This window comes from Oncorhynchus gorbuscha, unplaced genomic scaffold, assembly GCF_021184085.1.
Source record: "Oncorhynchus gorbuscha isolate QuinsamMale2020 ecotype Even-year unplaced genomic scaffold, OgorEven_v1.0 Un_scaffold_974, whole genome shotgun sequence".
Taxonomy (NCBI): Eukaryota; Metazoa; Chordata; class Actinopteri; order Salmoniformes; family Salmonidae; genus Oncorhynchus; species Oncorhynchus gorbuscha.
In genome coordinates, this window is record NW_025745901.1 from 210,001 (window position 1) to 236,469 (window position 26,469).

At 44.6% G+C, this 26,469-nt stretch overlaps 1 protein-coding gene across 5 annotated transcripts in view; it reads right to left on the bottom strand.

Moving 5' to 3' along the window:
- Positions 1–26,469, bottom strand: part of LOC124020897 (RNA-binding motif, single-stranded-interacting protein 3-like) — a 152,795-nt gene that overhangs the window by 119,375 nt on the left and 6,951 nt on the right. For 3 of the 5 annotated variants that reach the window (XM_046336197.1, XM_046336198.1, XM_046336196.1), the window contains exons 2-3: positions 19,720–19,778; positions 2,171–2,262 (exon numbers count right to left, since the gene is read on the bottom strand). In XM_046336197.1, the coding sequence (XP_046192153.1) occupies positions 2,171–2,262; positions 19,720–19,778 (151 nt within the window). Of the gene's footprint in view, positions 1–2,164; positions 2,263–19,719; positions 19,779–26,469 lie in introns of all 5 variants that reach the window. The other 2 variants (XM_046336195.1, XM_046336194.1) reach the window with 1 other exon arrangement.

Genomic DNA, 26,469 nt, shown 5'->3' on the forward strand with positions numbered 1-26,469 from the left:
TATTCTAAAATGGATTTAATTAATGTTTGTCCTCATCAATATACACACAATACAATACCCCATAATGACAAAGCTAATTTTAGCATATGTAAAAAAACAAAAAAAATGAAATACCTTCTTTGAAACCTGATCTAACATCTCTGGAGAGACCTGAGAATAGCTGTGCAGTGACGCTCCCCATCCAACCTGACAGAGCTTGAGAGGATCTGCAGAGAAGAATGGGAGAAACTCCCCAAATACAGGTGTGCCAAGCTTGTAGCGTCATACCCAAGAAGACTTGAGGCTGTAATCACTGCCAAAGGTGCTTCAACAAAGTACTGAGTAAAGGGTCTGAATACTTATGGAAATGTTATATTAACTTTTGTATTTTTTTTACACATTTGCAAACATTTTTAAAAACCTGTTTGCTTTGTCATTATGGGGTATTGTCATGTCAGTATGGGGTGTTGTGCTGTCATTATGGGGTATTGTGATGTCATAATGGGGTGTTGTGATGTCATTATGGGGTGTTGTGATGTCATTATGGGGTGTTGTGATGTCATTATGGGGTGTTGTGATGTCATAATGGGGTGTTGTGATGTCATTATGGGGTGTTGTGATGTCATAATGGGGTGTTGTGATGTCATTATGGGGTGTTGTGATGTCATTATGGGGGTATTGTGTGTAGCTTGATGAGGGGGGGGGATGATTTAATACATGTTAGAATAAGGATGTAACGTAACAAAATGTGGAAAAAGTCAAGAGGTCTGAATCTCTCACTATCACCATCACCCTCATCCTAGCGAGTACCTATACTTCATCCTCATCACAGTGAGAACCTGTACCTCCTCCTCATCACAGTGAGTAGCTGTCCCTCACCCTCATCCTCATCACAGTGAGTACCTGTACCTCCTCCTCATCACAGTGAGTACCTGTACCTCGCCCTCGTCCTCATCACAGTGAGTTCTGTACCTCACCCTCGTCCTCATCACAGTGAGTACCTGTACCTCCTCCTCATCACAGTGAGTACCTGTACCTCACCCTCATCACAGTGAGTTCCTGTACCTCACCCTCATCCTCATCACATTGAGTTCCTGTACCTCACCCTCATCCTCATCACATTGAGTACCTGTACCTCATCCTCATCACAGTGAGTACCTGTACCTCATCCTCATCACAGTGAGTTCCTGTACTTCACCCTCATCCTCATCACAGTGAGTACCTGTACCTCACCCTCATCCTCATCACAGTGAGTACCTGTACCTCATCCTCATCACAGTGAGTACCTGTACCTCATCCTCATCACAGTGAGTACCTGTACCTCCTCCTCATCACAGTGAGTACCTGTACCTCCTCCTCATCACAGTGAGTACCTGTACCTCACCTCATCCTCATCACAGTGAGTACCTGTACCTCATCCTCATCACAGTGAGCACCTGTACCTCACCCTCATCATCACAGTGAGTACCTGTACCTCACCCTCATCCTCATCACAGTGAGTACCTGTACCTCATCCTCATCACAGTGAGTTCACCCTCATCACAGTGAGTACCTGTACCTCATCCTCATCACAGTGAGTACCTGTACCTCATCCTCATCACAGTGAGTACCTGTACCTCCTCCTCATCACAGTGAGTACCTGTACCTCACCCTCATCCTCATCACAGTGAGTACCTGTACCTCACCCTCATCACAGTGAGTTCCTGTACCTCATCCTCATCACAGTGAGTTCCTGTACCTCACCCTCATCACAGTGAGTACCTGTAACTCACCCTCACCCTCATCACAGTGAGTTCCTGTACCTCCTCCTCATCACAGTGAGTACCTGTACCTCATCCTCATCACAGTGAGTTCCTGTACCTCACCCTCATCACAGTGAGTTCCTGTACCTCCTCCTCATCACAGTGAGTTCCTGTACCTCACCCTCATCACAGTGAGTACCTGTACCTCATCCTCATCACAGTGAGTACCTGTACCTCATCCTCATCACAGTGAGTTCCTGTACCTCCTCCTCATCACAGTGAGTACCTGTACCTCACCCTCATCCTCATCACATTGAGTTCCTGTACCTCACCCTCATCACAGTGAGTTCCTGTACCTCCTCCTCATCACAGTGAGTTCCTGTACCTCACCCTCATCACAGTGAGTACCTGTAACTCACCCTCATCCTCATCACAGTGAGTACCTGTACCTTGGCCATCTGTGCCTGGACTCCGCTGGCCTTTAGAGAGGCTACAGCTTTCTGGGCTGCTGTCTGGCTGTCAAAGTCCACAAAGCCATATCCTGCAGAGGGAGAGACACAGAGGGAGAGACACAGAGGGAGAGACACAGAGGGAGAGACACAGAGGGAGAGACACAGAGGGATAGACACAGAGGGAGAGACACAGAGGGAGAGACACAGAGACACAGAGGGAGAGACACAGAGGTTCACATGAGCAACAGTCTAAGTGGATTATCGCACCATGTAAAGTGTCTAGACTCAAAACGCCCAGTAATGTTGCCTTTCTCCCAAGAGTCTGTCCAGCTAAATCCAGTTAAATCCAGGGGAGGAACAGGAAACGACTATTTTGTGTGTTGTTTATGGCTGTCAACGATTTCCTCTGGAACAGGGTGATGTTCTGTGGTTTCCCTTTTGATCCGTCTAGGAGTTAAACTGTTCAACAGTACATACTAGACTATATGTGTTCTAGAACATACTGGGTACATACTAGACTATATGTGTTCTAGAACGTACTGGGTACATACTAGACTATGTGTGTTCTAGAACATACTGGGTACACACTAGACGGTATCTGTTCTAGAACATACTGTGTACATACTAGACTATATGTGTTCTAGAACATACTGGGTACATACTAGACTGTATGTGTTCTAGAACATACTGGGTACACGCTAGACTATATTTGTTCTAGAACATACTGGGTACATACTAGACTATATGTGTTCTAGAACATACTGGGTACATACTAGACTGTATGTGTTCTAGAACATACTGGGTACATACTAGACTATATTTGTTCTAGAACATACTGGTACATACTAGACTATATGTGTTCTAGAACATACTGGGTACATACTAGACTGTATGTGTTCTAGAACATACTGGGTACATACTAGACTATATGTGTTCTAGAACATACTGGGTACATACTAGACTGTATGTGTTCTAGAACATACTGGGTACATACTAGACGGTATCTGTTCTAGAACATACTGTGTACATACTAGACTATATGTGTTCTAGAACATACTGGGTACATACTAGACTATATTTGTTCTAGAACATACTGTGTACATACTAGACTATATGTGTTCTAGAACATACTGGGTACATACTAGACTGTATGTGTTCTAGAACATACTGGGTACATACTAGACTATATGTGTTCTAGAACATACTGGGTACATACTAGACTGTATGTGTTCTAGAACATACTGGGTACATACTAGACGGTATCTGTTCTAGAACATACTGTGTACATACTAGACTATATGTGTTCTAGAACATACTGGGTACATGCTAGACTATATGTGTTCTAGAACATACTGGGTACACGCTAGACTATATGTGTTCTAGAACATACTGGGTACACACTAGACTATATGTGTTCTAGAACATACTGGGTACATACTAGACTATATGTGTTCTAGAACATACTGGGTACATGCTAGACTATATGTGTTCTAGAACATACTGGGTACATACTAGACTATATGTGTTCTAGAACATACTCGCTACATACTAGGCTATATGTGTTCTAGAACATACTCGCTACATACTAGACTATATGTGTTCTAGAACATACTGGGTACATACTAGACGGTATGTGTTCTAGAACATACTGGGTACATACTAGACTATTTGTGTTCTAGAACAAACTGGGTACATACTAGACTATATGTGTTCTAGAACATACTGGGTACATACTAGACTATATGTGTTCTAGAACATACTGGGTACATACTAGACTATATGTGTTCTAGAACATACTGGGTACATACTAGACGGTATGTGTTCTAGAACATACTGGGTACACACTAGATGGTATGGGTTCTAGAACATACTGGGTACATACTAGACTATATGTGTTCTAGAACATACTGGGTACATACTAGACTATATGTGTTCTAGAACATACTGGGTACATACTAGACTATATGTGTTCTAGAACATACTGGGTACATACTAGACTATATGTGTTCTAGAACATACTGGGTACATACTAGACTATATGTGTTCTAGAACATACTGGGTACATACTAGACGGTATGTGTTCTAGAACATACTGGGTACATACTAGACTATGTGTGTTCTAGAACATACTGGGTACACAATAGACGGTATCTGTTCTAGAACATACTGGGTACATACTAGACTATGTGTGTTCTAGAACATACTGGGTACATACTAGACGGTATGTGTTCTAGAACATACTGGGTACATACTAGACTATGTGTGTTCTAGAACATACTGGGTACACACTAGACGGTATGGGTTCTAGAACATACTGGGTACATACTAGACTATATGTGTTCTAGAACATACTGGTTACATACTAGACTATATGTGTTCTAGAACATACTGGGTACATACTAGACTATGTGTGTTCTAGAACATACTGGGTACACACTAGACGGTATGGGTTCTAGAACATACTGGGTACATACTAGACTATATGTGTTCTATAACATACTGGGTACATACTAGACTATGTGTGTTCTAGAATGTACTGGGTACATAATAGACTGTATGTGTTCTAGAACATACTGGGTACATACTAGACTATGTGTGCTCTAGAACGTACTCGGTACATACTAGACTATGTGTGTTCTAGAACATACTCGGTACATACTAGACTATATGTGTTCTAGAACATACTGGGTACATACTAGACTATGTGTGTTCTAGAACATACTGGGTACTGTAACGGCGTTCTTCGTTTGTAGAAAGAGAGTCGGACCGAAATGCAGCGTGGTGGTTACTCATGTCTTTAATGAAGGAAGAGCGATACATGAAATAACTATACAAATGCAAAACAACAAAACGGAACGTGAAACCTAATTACAGCCTATCTGGTGAAACTCCACAGAGACAGGAACAATCACCCTCGAAATACACAGTGAAACCCAGGCTACCTAAATACGGTTCCCAATCAGAGACAACGAGAATCACCTGACTCTGATTGAGAACCGCCTCAGGCAGCCAAGCCTATACAACACCCCTACTCAGCCGCGATCCCAAATACTACAAACCCCAATACGAAAATACAATAACCCCATGTCACACCCTGGCCTGAACAAATAAATAAAGAAAACACAAAATACTAAGACCAAGGCGTGACAGGTACATACTAGACTATATGTGTTCTAGAATGTACTGGGTACACACTAGACTATATGTGTTCTAGAACGACCTGGGTTCATACTAGACTATATGTGTTCTAGAATGTACTGGGTACACACTAGACTATATGTGTTCTAGAACGTACTGGGTACATACTAGACTATGTGTGTTCTAGAACATACTGGGTACACACTAGACGGTATCTGTTCTAGAACATACTGTGTACATACTAGACTATATGTGTTCTAGAACATACTGGGTACATACTAGACTGTATGTGTTCTAGAACATACTGGGTACACGCTAGACTAGATTTGTTCTAGAACATACTGGGTACATACTAGACTATATGTGTTCTAGAACATACTGGGTACATACTAGACTGTATGTGTTCTAGAACATACTGGGTACATACTAGACGGTATCTGTTCTAGAACATACTGGTACACACAAGACTATATGTGTTCTAGAACATACTGGGTACACGCTAGACTATATTTGTTCTAGAACATACTGTGTACATACTAGACTATATGTGTTCTAGAACATACTGGGTACATACTAGACTGTATGTGTTCTAGAACATACTGGGTACACACTAGACTATATTTGTTCTAGAACATACTGTGTACATACTAGACTATATGTGTTCTAGAACATACTGGGTACATACTAGACTGTATGTGTTCTAGAACATACTGGGTACATACTAGACTATATGTGTTCTAGAACATACTGGGTACATACTAGACTGTATGTGTTCTAGAACATACTGGGTACATACTAGACGGTATCTGTTCTAGAACATACTGTGTACATACTAGACTATATGTGTTCTAGAACATACTGGATACACGCTAGACTATATTTGTTCTAGAACATACTGTGTACATACTAGACTATATGTGTTCTAGAACATACTGGGTACATACTAGACTGTATGTGTTCTAGAACATACTGGGTACATACTAGACTATATGTGTTCTAGAACATACTGGGTACATACTAGACTGTATGTGTTCTAGAACATACTGGGTACATACTAGACGGTATCTGTTCTAGAACATACTGTGTACATACTAGACTATATGTGTTCTAGAACATACTGGGTACATGCTAGACTATATGTGTTCTAGAACATACTGGGTACACGCTAGACTATATGTGTTCTAGAACATACTGGGTACACACTAGACTATATGTGTTCTAGAACATACTGGGTACATACTAGACTATATGTGTTCTAGAACATACTGGGTACATGCTAGACTATATGTGTTCTAGAACATACTGGGTACACGCTAGACTATATTTGTTCTAGAACATACTGGGTACATACTAGACTATATGTGTTCTAGAACGAACTGGGTACACACTAGACGGTATGTGTTCTAGAACATACTGGGTACATACTGGACTGTATGTGTTCTAGAACATACTGGGTACATACTAGACTATATGTGTTCTAGAACATACTCGCTACATACTAGACTATATGTGTTCTAGAACATACTGGGTACATACTAGACTATGTGTGTTCTAGAACATACTGGGTACACACTAGACGGTATGTGTTCTAGAACATACTGGGTACATACTAGACTATGTGTGTTCTAGAACATACTGGGTACACACTAGACGGTATGGGTTCTAGAACATACTGGGTACATACTAGACTATGTGTGTTCTAGAACATACTGGGTACACACTAGACGGTATGGGTTCTAGAACATACTGGGTACATACTAGACTATGTGTGTTCTAGAACATACTGGGTACACACTAGACGGTATGGGTTCTAGAACATACTGGGTACATAGTAGACTATATGTGTTCTATAACATACTGGGTACATACTAGACTATGTGTGTTCTAGAATGTACTGGGTACATAATAGACTGTATGTGTTCTAGAACATACTGGGTACATACTAGACTATGTGTGCTCTAGAACGTACTCGGTACATACTAGACTATGTGTGTTCTAGAACATACTCGGTACATACTAGACTATATGTGTTCTAGAACATACTGGGTACATACTAGACTATGTGTGTTCTAGAACATACTGGGTACTGTAACGGCGTTCTTCGTTTGTAGAAAGAGAGTCGGACCGAAATGCAGCGTGGTGGTTACTCATGTCTTTAATGAAGGAAGAGCGATACATGAAATAACTATACAAATGCAAAACAACAAAACGGAACGTGAAACCTAATTACAGCCTATCTGGTGAAACTCCACAGAGACAGGAACAATCACCCTCGAAATACACAGTGAAACCCAGGCTACCTAAATACGGTTCCCAATCAGAGACAACGAGAATCACCTGACTCTGATTGAGAACCGCCTCAGGCAGCCAAGCCTATACAACACCCCTACTCAGCCGCGATCCCAAATACTACAAACCCCAATACGAAAATACAATAACCCCATGTCACACCCTGGCCTGAACAAATAAATAAAGAAAACACAAAATACTAAGACCAAGGCGTGACAGGTACATACTAGACTATATGTGTTCTAGAATGTACTGGGTACACACTAGACCAAATTGGTCTACACGGACATGTTCTGGCCTGGTTTAGGTCTTATCTGTCGGAAAGATATCAGTTTGTCTCTGTGAATGGTTTGTCCTCTGACAAATCAACTGTACATTTCGGTGTTCCTCAAGGTTCTGTTTTAGGACCACTATTGTTTTCACTATATATTTTACCTCTTGGGGATGTTATTCGAAAACATAATGTAAACTTTCACTGCTATGCGGATGACACACAGCTGTACATTTCAATGAAACATGGTGAAGCACCAAAATTGCCCTCGCTAGAAGCATGTGTTTCAGACATAAGGAAGTGGATGGCTGCAAACTTTCTACTATTAAACTCGGACAAAACAGAGATGCTTGTTCTAGGTCCCAAGAAACAAAGAGATCTTCTGTTGAATCTGACAATTAATCTTAATGGTTGTACAGTCGTCTCAAATAAAACTGTGAAGGACCTCGGCGTTACTCTGACCCTGATCTCTCTTTTGAAGAACATATCAAGACCATTTCGAGGACAGCTTTTTCCATCTACGTAACATTGCAAAAATCAGAAACTTTCTGTCCAAAAATGATGCAGAAAAATTAATCCATGCTTTTGTCACTTCTAGGTTAGACTACTGCAATGCTCTATTTTCCGGCTACCCGGATAAAGCACTAAATAAACTTCAGTTAGTGCTAAATACGGCTGCTAGAATCCTGACTAGAACCAAAAATTTGATCATATTACTCCAGTGCTAGCCTCTCTACACTGGCTTCCTGTCAAAGCAAGGGCTGATTTCAAGGTTTTACTGCTAACCTACAAAGCATTACATGGGCTTGCTCCTACCTACCTCTCTGATTTGGTCCTGCCGTACATACCTATACGTACGCTACGGTCACAAGACGCAGGCCTCCTAATTGTCCCTAGAATTTCTAAGCAAACAGCTGGAGGCAGGGCTTTCTCCTATAGAGCTCCATTTTTATGGAACGGTCTGCCTACCCATGTCAGAGACGCAAACTCGGTCTCAACCTTTAAGTCTTTACTGAAGACTCATCTCTTCAGTGGGTCATATGATTGAGTGTAGTCTGGCCCAGGAGTGGGAAGGTGAACGGAAAGGCTCTGGAGCAACGAACCGCCCTTGCTGTCTCTGCCTGGCCGGTTCCCCGTTTTCCACTGGGATTCTCTGCCTCTAACCCTGTTACGGGGGCTGAGTCACTGGCTTGCTGGGGCTCTCTCGTGTCGTCCCTGGGGGGATGCGTCACCTGGGTGGGTTGATTCACTGTTGTGGTCGGCCTGTCTGGGTTCCCCCCCACCCCTTGGGTTGTACCGTGTCGGAGATCTTTGTGGGCTATACTCGGCCTTGTCTCAGGATGGTACGTTGGTGGTTGAAGATTTCCCTCTAGTGGTGTGGGGGCTGTGCTTTGGCAAAGTGGGTGGGGTTATATCCTTCCTGTTTGGCCCTGTCCGGGGTGTCCTCGGATGGGGCCACAGTGTCTCCTGACCCCTCCTGTCTCAGCCTCCAGTATTTATGCTGCAGTAGTTTATGTGTCGGGGGGCTAGGGTCAGTTTGTTTATCTGGAGTACTTCTCCTGTCCTATTCGGTGTCCTGTGTAAATCTAAGTGTGCGTTCTCTAATTCTCTCCTTCTCTCTTTCTTTCTCTCTCTCGGAGGACCTGAGCCCTAGAACCATGCCCCAGGACTACCTGACATGATGACTCCTTGCTGTCCCCAGTCCACCTGGCCATGCTGCTGCTCCAGTTTCAACTGGCCTGGGCCCTAGGACCATGTCCCAGGACTACCTGACATGAGGACTCCTTGCTGTCCCCAGTCCACCTGGCCATGCTCCTGCTCCAGTTTCAACTGTTCTGCCTTACTATTATTCAACCATGCTGGTCATTTATGAACATTTGAACATCTTGGCCACGTTCTGTTATAATCTCCACCTGGCACAGCCAGAAGAGGACTGGCCACCCCACATATGCTCTCTAATTCTCTCTTTCTTTCTTCTCTCGGAGGACCTGAGCCCTAGGACCGTGCCCCAGACTACCTGACATGATGGCTCCTTGCTGTCCCCAGTCCATCTGACTGTGCTGCTGCTCCAGTTTCAACTGTTCTGCCTTATTATTATTTGACCATGCTGGTCATTTATGAACATTTGAACATCTTGGTCATGTTCTGTTATAATCTCTACCCGGCACAGCCAGAAGAGGACTGGCCACCCCACATAGCCCGGTTCCTCTCTAGGTTTCTTCCTAGGTTTTGGCCTTTCTAGGGAGTTTTTCCTAGCCACCGTGCTTTTACACCTGCATTGTTTGCTGTTTGGGGTTTTAGGCTGGGTTTCTGTACAGCACTTTGAGATATCAGCTGATGTACGAAGGGCTATATAAATAAATTTGATTTGATTTGATTTGATTTGATTTGATGTGTTCTAGAACGACCTGGGTTCATACTAGACTATATGTGTTCTAGAATGTACTGGGTACACACTAGACTATATGTGTTCTAGAACGTACTGGGTACATACTAGACTATGTGTGTTCTAGAACATACTGGGTACACACTAGACGGTATCTGTTCTAGAACATACTGTGTACATACTAGACTATATGTGTTCTAGAACATACTGGGTACATACTAGACTGTATGTGTTCTAGAACATACTGGGTACACGCTAGACTATATTTGTTCTAGAACATACTGGGTACATACTAGACTATATGTGTTCTAGAACATACTGGGTACATACTAGACTGTATGTGTTCTAGAACATACTGGGTACATACTAGACGGTATCTGTTCTAGAACATACTGGTACACACAAGACTATATGTGTTCTAGAACATACTGGGTACACGCTAGACTATATTTGTTCTAGAACATACTGTGTACATACTAGACTATATGTGTTCTAGAACATACTGGGTACATACTAGACTGTATGTGTTCTAGAACATACTGGGTACACGCTAGACTATATTTGTTCTAGAACATACTGTGTACATACTAGACTATATGTGTTCTAGAACATACTGGGTACATACTAGACTGTATGTGTTCTAGAACATACTGGGTACATACTAGACTATATGTGTTCTAGAACATACTGGGTACATACTAGACTGTATGTGTTCTAGAACATACTGGGTACATACTAGACGGTATCTGTTCTAGAACATACTGTGTACATACTAGACTATATGTGTTCTAGAACATACTGGGTACACGCTAGACTATATTTGTTCTAGAACATACTGTGTACATACTAGACTATATGTGTTCTAGAACATACTGGGTACATACTAGACTGTATGTGTTCTAGAACATACTGGGTACATACTAGACTATATGTGTTCTAGAACATACTGGGTACATACTAGACTGTATGTGTTCTAGAACATACTGGGTACATACTAGACGGTATCTGTTCTAGAACATACTGTGTACATACTAGACTATATGTGTTCTAGAACATACTGGGTACATGCTAGACTATATGTGTTCTAGAACATACTGGGTACACGCTAGACTATATGTGTTCTAGAACATACTGGGTACACACTAGACTATATGTGTTCTAGAACATACTGGGTACATACTAGACTATATGTGTTCTAGAACATACTGGGTACATGCTAGACTATATGTGTTCTAGAACATACTGGGTACACGCTAGACTATATTTGTTCTAGAACATACTGGGTACATACTAGACTATATGTGTTCTAGAACGAACTGGGTACACACTAGACGGTATGTGTTCTAGAACATACTGGGTACATACTGGACTGTATGTGTTCTAGAACATACTGGGTACATACTAGACTATATGTGTTCTAGAACATACTGGGCTACATACTAGACTATATGTGTTCTAGAACATACTGGGTACATACTAGACTATGTGTGTTCTAGAACATACTGGGTACACACTAGACGGTATGTGTTCTAGAACATACTGGGTACATACTGGACTGTATGTGTTCTAGAACATACTGGGTACATACTAGACTATATGTGTTCTAGAACATACTCGGTACATACTAGACTATGTGTGTTCTAGAACATACTCGGTACATACTAGACTATATGTGTTCTAGAACATACTGGGTACATACTAGACTATGTGTGTTCTAGAACATACTGGGTACTGTAACGGCGTTCTTCGTTTGTAGAAAGAGAGTCGGACCGAAATGCAGCGTGGTGGTTACTCATGTCTTTAATGAAGGAAGAGCGATACATGAAATAACTGATACAAATGCAAAACAACAAAACGGAACGTGAAACCTAATTACAGCCTATCTGGTGAAACTCCACAGAGACAGGAACAATCACCCTCGAAATACACAGTGAAACCCAGGCTACCTAAATACGGTTCCCAATCAGAGACAACGAGAATCACCTGACTCTGATTGAGAACCGCCTCAGGCAGCCAAGCCTATACAACACCCCTACTCAGCCGCGATCCCAAATACTACAAACCCCAATACGAAAATACAATAACCCCATGTCACACCCTGGCCTGAACAAATAAAGAAAGAAAACACAAAATACTAAGACCAAGGCGTGACAGGTACATACTAGACTATATGTGTTCTAGAATGTACTGGGTACACACTAGACTATATGTGTTCTAGAACGACCTGGGTTCATACTAGACTATATGTGTTCTAGAATGTACTGGGTACACACTAGACTATATGTGTTCTAGAACATACTGGGTTCATACTAGACTATATGTGTTCTAGAACATACTGGGTACATACTAGACTATATGTGTTCTAGACTCTAGAGTGTGTTAAAGAAAACACAAAATCTAAGACCAAGGCGTGCACATACTGTGTACATACTAGACTATATGTGTTCTAGAACATACTGGGTACATACTAGACTATATGTGTTCTAGAATGTACTGGGTACACACTAGACTATATGTGTTCTAGAATGTACTGGGTACACACTAGACTATATGTGTTCTAGAACATACTGGGTTCATACTAGACTATATGTGTTCTAGAACATACTGGGTACATACTAGACTATATGTGTTCTAGAACATACTGGGTACATACTAGACTATATGTGTTCTAGAATGTACTGGGTACACACTAGACTATATGTGTTCTAAAACATACTGGGTACATACTAGACGGTTTTTGTTCTAGAACGTACTGGGTACATACTAGACTATATGTGTTCTAGAACGTACTGGGTACATACTAGACTATATGTGTTCTAGAACATACTGGGTACATACTAGACTATATGTGTTCTAGAACATACTGGGTACACACTAGATGGTATGGGTTCTAGAACATACTGGGTACATACTAGACTATATGTGTTCTAGAACATACTGGGTACATACTAGACGGTATGTGTTCTAGAACATACTGGGTACATGCTAGACTATATGTGTTCTTGAACGTACTGGGTACATACTAGACTATATGTGTTCTAGAATGTACTGGGTACACACTAGACTATATGTATTCTAGAATGACCTGGGTACATACTAGACTGTATGTGTTCTAGAACATACTGGGTACATATTAGACTATATGTGTACATACTAGACTATATGTATACATACTAGACTGTATGTGTTCTAGAACATACTGGGTACACACTAGACGGTATGTGTTCTAGAGCGTACTGGGTACATACTAGAATATATGTGTTCTAGAACGTACTGGGTACATACTAGACTGTATGTGTTCTAGAACATACTGGGTACATACTAGACTATGTGTTCTAGAACATACTGGGTACATACTAGACTATATGTGTTCTAGAACAAACTGGGTACATACTAGACTGTGTTTCTAGCAGCTACAGTGAGTGTTTCCAGCAAGCATTCATAATTTCTACAATACAGTACATGCTAGACTCTAGACTGTGTTCCTAGCAGGCAGTCATCGTGTCTACACTACAGTACATACTAGACTCTAGAGTGTGTTTCTAGCAGGCAGTCATCGTGTCTACACTACAGTACATACTAGACTCTAGAGTGTGTTTCTAGCAGGCAGTCATCGTGTCTACACTACAGTACCTACTAGACTCTAGAGTGTGTTTCTAGCAGGCAGTCATAGTGTCTGCACTACAGTACCTGCTAGACTCTAGAGTGTGTTTCTAGCAGGCAGTCATCGTGTCTGCACTACAGTACATATTAGACATACTAGACTCTAGAGAGTGTGTTTCTAGCAGGCAGTCATCGTGTCTACACTACAGTACATACTAGACTCTAGAGTGTGTTTCTAGCAGGCAGTCATCGTGTCTACAATACAGTACATACTAGACTCTAGAGTGTGTTTCTAGCAGGCAGTCATCGTGTCTACACTACAGTACATACTAGACTCTAGAGTGTGTTTCTAGCAGGCAGTCATCGTGTCTACAATACAGTACATACTAGACTCTAGAGAGTGTGTTTCTAGCAGGCAGTCATCGTGTCTACACTACAGTACATACTAGACTCTAGAGTGTGTTTCTAGCAGGCAGTCATCGTGTCTACACTACAGTACATACTAGACTCTAGAGTGTGCAGCTGTTTCAGATTGTGTCTACACTACAGTACATACTAGACTCTAGAGCGTGCAGCTGTTTCAGATTGTGTCTACACTACAGTACATGCTAGACTCTAGAGCGTGCAGCTGTTTCAGATTGTGTCTACACTACAGTACATGCTAGACTCTAGAGCGTGCAGCTGTTTCAGATTGTGTCTACACTACAGTACATGCTAGACTCTAGAGCGTGCAGCTGTTTCAGATTGTGTCTACACTACAGTACATACTAGACTCTAGAGCGTGCAGCTGTTTCAGATTGTGTCTGCAGCTGTTTATTAGCTTGGTGTATTTCAGAGGGTTCATATGTTCCTGACAACCATATAGCTGACACTCATCATGTCCTGTAGAATACTCCAACCATCTAGCCGACACTCATCCTGTAGAATACTCCAACCATCTAGCTGACACTCATCCTGTAGAATACTCCAACCATCTAGCCGACACTCATCCTGTAGAATACTCCAACCATCTAGCTGACACTCATCCTGTAGAATACTCCAACCATCTAGCTGACACTCATCCTGTAGAATACTCCAACCATCTAGCCGACACTCATCCTGTAGAATACTCCAACCATCTAGCTGACACTCATCCTGTAGAATACTCCAACCATCTAGCTGACACTCATCCAGTAGAATACTCCAACCATCTAGCCGACACTCATCCTGTCCTGTAGAATACTCCAACCATCTAGCTGACACCCATCCTGTAGAATACTCCAACCATCTAGCCGACACCCATCCTGTAGAATACTCCAACCATCTAGCTGACACCCATCCTGTAGAATACTCCAACCATCTAGCTAACACTCATCCTGTAGAATACTCCAACCATCTAGCCGACACCCATCCTGTAGAATACTCCAACCATCTAGCTGTCACTCATCCAGTAGAATACTCCAACCATCTAGCCGACACTCATCCTGTCCTGTAGAATACTCCAACCATCTAGCTAACACTCATCCTGTAGAATACTCCAACCATCTAGCTAACACTCATCCTGTAGAATACTCCAACCATCTAGCAGACACTCATCCTGTCCTGTAGAATACTCCAACCATCTAGCTAACACTCATCCTGTAGAATACTCCAACCATCTAGCTGACACTCATCCTGTCCTGTAGAATACTCCAACCATCTAGCTAACACTCATCCTGTCCTGTAGAATACTCCAACCATATAGCTAACACTCATCCTGTAGAATACTCCAACCATCTAGCTGACACTCATCCTGTCCTGTAGAATACTCCAACCATCTAGCTAACACTCATCCTGTCCTGTAGAATACTCCAACCATCTAGCTAACACTCATCCTGTAGAATACTCCAACCATCTAGCTAACACTCATCCTGTCCTGTAGAATACTCCAACCATCTAGCTAACACTCATCCTGTCCTGTAGAATACTCCAACCATATAGCTGACACTCATCCTGTAGAATACTCCAACCATCTAGCTAACACTCATCCTGTAGAATACTCCAACCATCTAGCTAACACTCATCCTGTAGAATACTCCAACCATCTAGCTAACACTCATCCTGTAGAATACTCCAACCATCTAGCTAACACCCATCCTGTAGAATACTCCAACCATCTAGCTAACACTCATCCTGTAGAATACTCCAACCATCTAGCTGACACTCATCCTGTAGAATACTCCAACCATCTAGCTGACACTCATCCTGTCCTGTAGAATACTCCAACCATCTAGCCGACACTCATCCTGTAGAATACTCCAACCAGCTAGCTGACACTCATCCTGTAGAATACTGCAACCATCTAGCTGACACTCATCCTGTAGAATACTCCAACCATCTAGCTGACACTCATCCTGTAGAATACTCCAACCATCTAGCCGACACTCATCCTGTAGAATACTCCAACCATCTAGCTGACACTCATCATGTCCTGTAGAATACTCCAACCATCTAGCTAACACTCATCCTGTAGAATACTCCAACCATCTAGCTAACACTCATCCTGTAGAATACTCCAACCATCTAGCTGACACTCATCCTGTCCTGTAGAATACTCCAACCATCTAGCTGACACTCATCCTGTAGAATACTCCAACCATCTAGCTAACACTCATCCTGTAGAATACTCCAACCATCTAGCTGACACTCATCCTGTCCTGTAGAATACTCCAACCATCTAGCTGACACTCATCCTGTCCTGTAGAATACTCCAACCATCTAGCTGACACTCATCCTGTAGAATACTCCAACCATCTAGCTGACACTCATCCTGTAGAATACTCCAACCATCTAGCTGACACTCATCCTGTCCTGTAGAATACTCCAACCATCTAGCTGACACTCATCCTGTAGAATACTCCAACCATATAGCTGACACTCATCCTGTAGAATACTCCAACCATCTAGCTGACACTCATCCTGTAGAATACTCCAACCATCTAGCCGACACTCATCCTGTAGAATACTCCAACCATCTAGCTGACACTCATCCTGTAGAATACTCCAACCATCTAGCTGACACTCATCCTGTAGAATACTCCAACCATCTAGCTGACACTCATCCTGTAGAATACTCCAACCATCTAGCTAACACTCATCCTGTAGAATACTCCAACCATCTAGCTGACACTCATCCTGTAGAATACTCCAACCATCTAGCTAACACTCATCCTGTCCTGTAGAATACTCCAACCATCTAGCTGACACTCATCCTGTAGAATACTCCAACCATCTAGCTGACACTCATCCTGTCCTGTAGAATACTCCAACCATCTAGCTGACACTCATCCTGTAGAATACTCCAACCATCTAGCTGACACTCATCCTGTCCTGTAGAATACTCCAACCATCTAGCTGACACTCATCCTGTCCTGTCGAATACTCCAACCATCTAGCCGACACTCATCCTGTAGAATACTCCAACCATCTAGCTGACACTCATCCTGTAGAATACTCCAACCATCTAGCCGACACTCATCCTGTAGAATACTCCAACCATCTAGCTGACACTCATCCTGTAGAATACTCCAACCATCTAGCCGACACTCATCCTGTAGAATACTCCAACCATCTAGCTGACACTCATCCTGTAGAATACTCCAACCATCTAGCTGACACTCATCCAGTAGAATACTCCAACCATCTAGCTGACACTCATCCTGTCCTGTAGAATACTCCAACCATCTAGCTGACACTCATCCTGTAGAATACTCCAACCATCTAGCTAGCACTCATCCTGTCCTGTAGAATACTCCAACCATCTAGCTAGCACTCATCCTGTCCTGTAGAATACTCCAACCATCTAGCTAACACTCATCCTGTAGAATACTCCAACCATCTAGCTGACACTCATCCTGTAGAATACTCCAACCATCTAGCTGACACTCATCCTGTAGAATACTCCAACCATCTAGCTAACACTCATCCTGTAGAATACTCCAACCATCTAGCCGACACTCATCCTGTCCTGTAGAATACTCCAACCATCTAGCTAACACTCATCCTGTCCTGTAGAATACTCCAAACATCTAGCTGACACTCATCCTGTCCTGTAGAATACTCCAACCATCTAGCTAACACTCATCCTGTAGAATACTCCAACCATCTAGCGGACACTCATCCTGTAGAATACTCCAACCATCTAGCTGACACTCATCCTGTCCTGTAGAATACTCCAACCATCTAGCTAACACTCATCCTGTAGAATACTCCAACCATCTAGCGGACACTCATCATGTAGAATACTCCAACCATCTAGCTAACACTCATCCTGTAGAATACTCCAACCATCTAGCTGACACTCATCCTGTCCTGTAGAATACTCCAACCATCTAGCTGACACTCATCCTGTCCTGTAGAATACTCCAACCATCTAGCTGACACTCATCCTGTAGAATACTCCAACCATCTAGCTAACACTCATCCTGTCCTGTAGAATACTCCAACCATCTAGCTGACACCCATCCTGTAGAATACTCCAACCATCTAGCCGACACCCATCCTGTAGAATACTCCAACCATCTAGCTGACACCCATCCTGTAGAATACTCCAACCATCTAGCCGACACTCATCCTGTCCTGTAGAATACTCCAACCATCTAGCTAACACTCATCCTGTAGAATACTCCAACCATCTAGCTAACACTCATCCTGTAGAATACTCCAACCATCTAGCTGACACTCATCCTGTCCTGTAGAATACTCCAACCATCTAGCTAACACTCATCCTGTAGAATACTCCAACCATCTAGCCGACACTCATCCTGTCCTGTAGAATACTCCAACCATCTAGCTGACACTCATCCTGTAGAATACTCCAACCATCTAGCTGACACTCATCCTGTCCTGTAGAATACTCCAACCATCTAGCTAACACTCATCCTGTAGAATACTCCAACCATCTAGCTGACACTCATCCTGTAGAATACTCCAACCATCTAGCGGACACTCATCCTGTAGAATACTCCAACCATCTAGCTAACACTCATCCTGTAGAATACTCCAACCATCTAGCTGACACCCATCCTGTCCTGTAGAATACTCCAACCATCTAGCTGACACTCATCCTGTCCTGTAGAATACTCCAACCATCTAGCTGACACTCATCCAGTCCTGTAGAATACTGCAACCACCTAGCTAACACTCATCCTGTAGAATACTCCAACCATCTAGCTGACACTCATCCTGTAGAATACTCCAACCATCTAGCTGACACTCATCCTGTAGAATACTCCAACCATCTAGCTGACACTCATCCTGTAGAATACTCCAACCATCTAGCTGACACTCATCCTGTCCTGTAGAATACTCCAACCATCTAGCTGACACTCATCCTGTCCTGTAGAATACTCCAACCATCTAGCTGACACTCATCCCATTGTAGAGAGGACTACTGGAAACACTTAGCATTTCTAAAAAGAAGACAATAATAATTCCATATCCCAACCTAAAAAATATGCCGCCTGTTTGACTAAACTCTCAAACAATCATGTCAACAAGCATGTCCTGTTGGAAACACTTCCAGACTCCCCCAGACACTCATAGTGCAGTGTTATAGATTTGTAGTACCAGCTGTGTGTGTGTGTGTGTGTGTGTGTGTGTGTGTGTGTGTGTGTGTGTGTGTGTGTGTGTGTGTGTGTGTGTGTGTGTGTGTGTGTGTGTGTGTGTGTGTGTGTGTGTGTGTGTGTGTGTGTGTGTGTGTGTGTGTGTGTGTGTGTGTGTGTGTGTGTGTGTGTGTGTGTGTGTGTGTGTACACACAAGGTGCTATAATATTGATTGCTTCATCTAAACACTAAACATGATCAATGTGGATCTGAGTGTTATATGGGGATTCCAGCGTACCTTTGCATTGATTAGTGTTCTTGTCCAGTATGGCCTTGGTTGACACTATTTTCCCATATCTGTAAAACACAACAGAACAACTGGTGAGCACTTCTTACATAAGTCTCTGCATAAGTCTCAGAGAGAGAGAGAGAGAGAGAGAGAGAGAGAGAGAGAGAGAGAGAGAGAGAGAGAGAGAGAGGGAGAGAGACTATATTACCTGGACGGAGGCGTTTAATAAAGGAGGGATCATTTGTTCTGTTGCCGTAAGGAGAACACATCCATCACAGTATTATACTGCAACACTATATATATATATATATATATATATATATATATATATATATATATACTGCTAATGTAACACTGTAATGGCAGATCAGTCATCTGACTACGGTTTTTAAATCAAACTCGGGAAGGAGGGCGGGCAGAAGTCATGGAGGGAGGGAGGGCAGCAGTCAGGGAAGGAGGGAGGGAGGGCGGGCAGGAATCAGGGAGGGAGGATGGGAGGGCAGGAGGGAGGAGGGAGGGACAGAGGGAGGGAGGGAGGGCGGGCAGAAGTCAGGGAGGGAGGGAGGGCAGCAGTCAGGGAAGGAGGGAGGGAGGGAGGGCGGGCAGGAGTCAGGGAGGGAAGGTGGGAGGGCAGGAGGGAGGGAGGGAGGGCGGGCAGAAGTCATGGAGGGAGGGAGGGAGGGAGGGAGGGAGGGAGGGAGGGAGGGAGGGGAGGGAGGGAGGGAGGGAGGGAGGGAGGGAGGGAGGGAGGGAGGGAGGGTAAAATATGTTTAGAAATGTTAGCATGGTAAGCAGGGAGATATTAATTCGACCAAGATCTGTGAATGTTTTCATGCTACAATCATGTTTAAATTATTATACAGACACAATTCATGACCCAGATTGTTCACAAGTTGTCTTAGATTCAGTAATAAAAACAAAAGCTGTTTTTTTGTTGGTAAATATTTCATAACTGGCCCAAGAGAGCATTGTTTTTATACATTTTCCAGCCTGACCTTCCAGTGGCAGGATGTGGGTGTTCCATGCTGTAATGCTGCTGCTGTGTTCATTTCTCTACTGAATACTGCCTGGCTGTAAACAGAGAGTTGACCTCAGAGCCTAAACCAAATGGACTTCAGATAATACAGCAGAAATATAACATCACACAACACAGTCATCTGCTAGAGTCTCAATCCTTCTGTCTATTACAGGAACAGTCAGGCCACCCTACAACACACAACACAGTCATCTGCTAGTCTCTCAATCCTTCTGTCTATTACAGGAACAGTCAGGCCACCCTACAACACACAACACAGTCATCTGCTAGTCTCTCAATCCTTCTGTCTATTACAGGAACAGTCAGGCCACCCTACAACACACAACACAGTCATCTGCTAGTCTCTCAATCCTTCTGTTTATTACACCATCTACCCATCTATTCCCCTCTCTCTCTGGACCAGCCAGGGGTACGAGGGACTACGGGACTAGAAAGGACCTTGGACCAGCCAGGGGTACGAGGGACTACGGGACTAGAAAGGACCTGGGACCAGCCAGGGGTACGAGGGACTACGGGACTAGAAAGGACCTGGGACCAGCCAGGGGTACGAGGGACTACGGGACTAGAAAGGACCTGGGACCAGCCAGGGGTACGAGGGACTACGGGACTAGAAAGGACCTGGGACCAGCCAGGGGTACGAGGGACTACGGGACTAGAAAGGACCTTGGACCAGCCAGGGGTACGAGGGACTACGGGACTAGAAAGGACCTGGGACCAGCCAGGGGTACGAGGGACTACGGGACTAGAAAGGACCTGGGACCAGCCAGGGGTACGAGGGACTACGGGACTAGAAAGGACCTGGGACCAGCCAGGGGTACGAGGGACTACGGGACTAGAAAGGACCTGGGACCAGCCAGGGGTACGAGGGACTACGGGACTAGAAAGGAGCTGGGACCAGCCAGGGGTACGAGGGACTACGGGACTAGAAAGGACCTGGGACCAGCCAGGGGTACGAGGGACTACGGGACTAGAAAGGACCTGGGACCAGCCAGGGGTACGAGGGATTACGGGACTAGAAAGGACCTGGGACCAGCCAGGGGTACGAGGGACTACGGGACTAGAAAGGACCTGGGACCAGCCAGGGGTACGAGGGACTACGGGACTAGAAAGGACCTGGGACCAGCCAGGGGTACGAGGGACTACGGGACTAGAAAGGACCTGGGACCAGCCAGGGGTACGAGGGACTACGGGACTAGAAAGGACCTGGGACCAGCCAGGGGTACGAGGGACTACGGGACTAGAAAGGACCTGGGACCAGCCAGGGGTACGAGGGACTACGGGACTAGAAAGGACCTGGGACCAGCCAGGGGTACGAGGGACTACGGGACTAGAAAGGACCTGGGACCAGCCAGGGGTACGAGGGACTACAGGACTAGAAAGGACCTGGGACCAGCCAGGGGTACGAGGGACTACGGGACTAGAAAGGACCTGGGACCAGCCAGGGGTACGAGGGACTACGGGACTAGAAAGGACCTGGGACCAGCCAGGAGTACGAGGGACTACGGGACTAGAAAGGACCTGGGACCAGCCAGGGGTACGAGGGACTACGGGACTAGAAAGGACCTGGGACCAGCCAGGGAGACGAGGGACTACGGGACTAGAAAGGACCTGGGACCAGCCAGGGATACGAGGGACTACGGGCCTAGAAAGGACCTGGGACCAGCCAGGGAGACGAGGGACTACGGGACTAGAAAGGACCTGGGACCAGCCAGGGATACGAGGGACCAGCCAGGGAGACGAGGGACTACGGGACTAGAAAGGACCTGGGACCAGCCAGGGAGACGAGGGACTACGGGACTAGAAAGGACCTGGGACCAGCCAAGGAGACGAGGGACTACGGGACTAGAAAGGACCTGGGACCAGCCAGGGAGACGAGGGACTACGGGACTAGAAAGGACCTGGGACCAGCCAGGGAGACGAGGGACTACGGGACTAGAAATGACCTGGGACCAGCCAGGGAAACGAGGGACTACGGGACTAGAAAGGACCTGGGACCAGCCAGGGATACGAGGGACCAGCCAGGGAGACGAGGGACTACGGGCACTGGCGTAACGCATTTTCTCTACCGATTGCTGTCCATGGTGCTGAAATCGCGACATGTCTTTGTCTATGCGACTGTATGCCTTTCGAATCGATGATAGGCTACCTGTGGCGCCAAGGCTTAGCATTGATTTAGCTAATGGATAAATGTTTATTGACAGGCCTATTAGGTCATCGTTGTCTCATGTTAAGCCTCACCAGTGCCGCCATTTAGACTGCTGGCTGGAGGCTATAATGTATTACTCTGTTCAGTAATTAAAGTTGGACATTCAAACAGACATGTAAAATAAATGCCACAGCAACACTAATCAGCTATCAGCTATATTAATATACAGCTACCCGAGCCTGCATGACATGAGCCATCCTCACCCTCTCTCCCAGCATGGATAGAATGGTCTTTTGTGTAAAAACCAGTCTATCAATGCTAAAAAAATACAGTATGTCCACCTTATAAACACAAGCTTAGTAAGGATTGTTTCATGATGCAATGTGCTATCTATAGCTATATACCCTTGTTTTGATAAACATTAATCAAATAGCCAAACGATGAGGAAGCAAGTAGTCAGCTTGAAGATAAATCCAGACACTATTTCTTGTTGACTCAGCAGGGTTTTTGTCTGGCTAAAAGCCTACACAATGAACTGCAGTATTCAAGGTGAATTCAATTAAATCCAACTTGAGAGACTCCCCTGGTGTCCTGAAGTCCTTTTTTTGTGTGCAAATGTTTTCACCAAGGCTTTGAGGTCCAGGTTGTGGACCTGACTGTTTTCACCTAGGCCTGGACGTCCAGGTTGTGGGCCTGACTGTTTTCACCAAGGCTTTGAGGTCCAGGTTGTGGGCCTGACTGTTTTCACCAAGGCTTTAAGGTCTAGACTGTGGGCCTGACTGTTTTCACCAAGGCTTTGAAGTCCAGGTTGTGGGCCTGACTGTTTTCACCAAGGCTTTGAGGTCCAGACTGTGGGCCTGACTGTTTTCACCAAGGCCTAGAAGTCCAGGTTGAGGGCCTGACTGTTTTCACCAAGGCTTTGAGGTCCAGACTGTGGGCCTGACTGTTTTCACCAAGGCTTTGAGGTCCAGGTTGTCGGCCTAACTGTTTTCTATACTGACTTTCGCAAACCCAGACCGTCTTTCCAGACATTATACATTAGATGCCCATTGCACTGGACACGATTTAAAAGTGGTCTGGAATGATACATACCAACAAATACCAGAGAGATAAGGGACCAACGTATACCAGAGAGATAAGGGACCAACGTATACCAGAGAGATAAGGGACCAACGAATACCAGAGAGATAAGGGACCAACGTTTACCAGAGAGATAAGGGACCAACGAATACCAGAGAGATAAGGGACCAACGTATACCAGAGAGATAAGGGACCAACGTTTACCAGAGAGATAAGGGACCAACGAATACCAGAGAGATAAGGGACCAACGAATACCAGAGAGATAAGGGACCAACGAATACCAGAGAGATAAGGGACCAACGTTTACCAGAGAGATAAGGGACCAACGAATACCAGAGAGATAAGGGACCAACGAATACCAGAGAGATAAGGGACCAACGTTTACCAGAGAGATAAGGGACCAACGAATACCAGAGAGATAAGGGACCAACGTTTACCAGAGAGATAAGGGACTGTTGATATTGTAACCACAGAACTCATATGCTGGTTTACCACTATCAACAAAATCACAAAACAACTTTTTTATTTTGTTCGTTGTTCAAAGCCCTCAATAAAATGTTTTCTGTTAAAGATGATAATCTGATTGCATCTGGACATGTATTGTCTGTCCAGTATCCAGACGACCTGTACCCAGAGCTTCATGTAAGGTTCATCTTTTCCTGTACCGTTTCTATCCAGTATCCAGACGACCTGTTCCCAGAGCTTCCTGTACGGTTCATCTCTTCCTGTAGCGTGTCTGTCCAGTATCCAGACGACCTGTCCCCAGAGCTTCCTGTACGGTTCATCTCTTCCTGTAGCGTGTCTGTCCAGTATCCAGACGACCTGTTCCCAGAGCTTCCTGTACGGTTCATCTCTCCCTGTACCGTGTCTGTCCAGTATCCAGACGACCTGTCCCCAGAGCTTCCTGTACTGTTCATCTCTTCCTGGAACGTGTTGAGGACAGTATCCAGACGACCTGTTCCCAGAGCTTCCTGTACGGTTCATCTCTTCCTGGAACGTGTTGAGGACAGTATCCAGACGACCTGTTCCCAGAGCTTCCTGTACGGTTCATCTCTTCCTGGAACGTGTTGAGGACAGTATCCAGACGACCTGTTCCCAGAGCTTCCTGTACGGTTCATCTCTTCCTGTACCGTGTCTGTCCAGTATCCATACGACCTGTTCCCAGAGCTTCCTGTGCGGTTCATCTCTTTCTGTACCGTGTCTGTCCAGTATCCAGATGACCTGTTCCCAGAGCTTCCTGTACGGTTCATCTCTTCCTGTACCGTGTCTGTCCAGTATCCAGACGACCTGTTCCCAGAGCTTCCTGTACGGTTCATCTCTTCCTGTACCGTGTCTGTCCAGTATCCAGACGACCTGTTCCCAGAGCTTCCTGTACGGTTCATCTCTTCCTGTAACGTGTCTGTCCAGTATCCAGACGACCTGTTCCCAGAGCTTCCTGTACGGTTCATCTCTTCCTGTACCGTGTCTGTCCAGTATCCAGACGACCTGTTCCCAGAGCTTCCTGTACGGTTCATCTCTTCCTGGAACGTGTTGAGGACAGTATCCAGACAACCTGTTCCCAGAGCTTCCTGTACGGTTCATCTCTTCCTGTAGTGTGTATGTCCAGTATCCAGACGACCTGTTCCTAGAGCTTCCTGTGCGGTTCATCTCTTCAGCAATTAAGGAGAACGAGAAGCTCAATGAAAGATATTCTAGAACTGCTCTATTTGAAGCCCTCCTCCCTTCCGCCCAGTTTCCCTGACGTTGCTATGGTAATCCCGCTGTTTTTTTACCATCCTGTAACTGTCTCTTCTGCTGAGATGTGGTTTTTCTAAACTAAAACTCATAAAGAACGACCTGAGAAGCATTCGACTCTCGGTCTGATATGTTCGTTCGAACACCAGAGTCAACGCCGGTCATTTCACCGGCGCCGTTTGTAGCCTTGACCCCATATCATCTTATACCTTCAATCCATATGTTTTGTCTTGTTCATTTTTTACCCTTCCTGATCTAACCCTCAGCTTCCTAGAACATATGGAAATGAAATATGTTTAGGGAATGGAGTTATTACATTTAAAAACAATTTGACATCGATGACAGGCGCATGGACCCCCAAAGCTTGCGGCTCGCCCACCATGCGGTTCGTCAGTGAGGAAGGTTCTGGAAAGGAACTGGCGGTGGGAGACGAGTGGATGGGATAGGGCTGGCTGGCTGACTGGGAGGGGTGTCTCCTCTCTTCTCTACACAGGAAATGAGGGGTGACAGAGAGAGGTCAAGAACACAGCTATGATACTACAGTACGCAGCATGAACCATTACACACAGCCTACGACCCACTCAGTATGAATTATAACATGGCTTCACAGAGCCTACTACCCACATGGCTTCACAGAGCCTACGACCCACTCAGTATGAATTATAACATGGCTTCACAGAGCCCACTCAGTATGAAATATAACATGGCTTCACAGAGCCTACTACCCACATGGCTTCACAGAGCATACTACCCACATGGCTT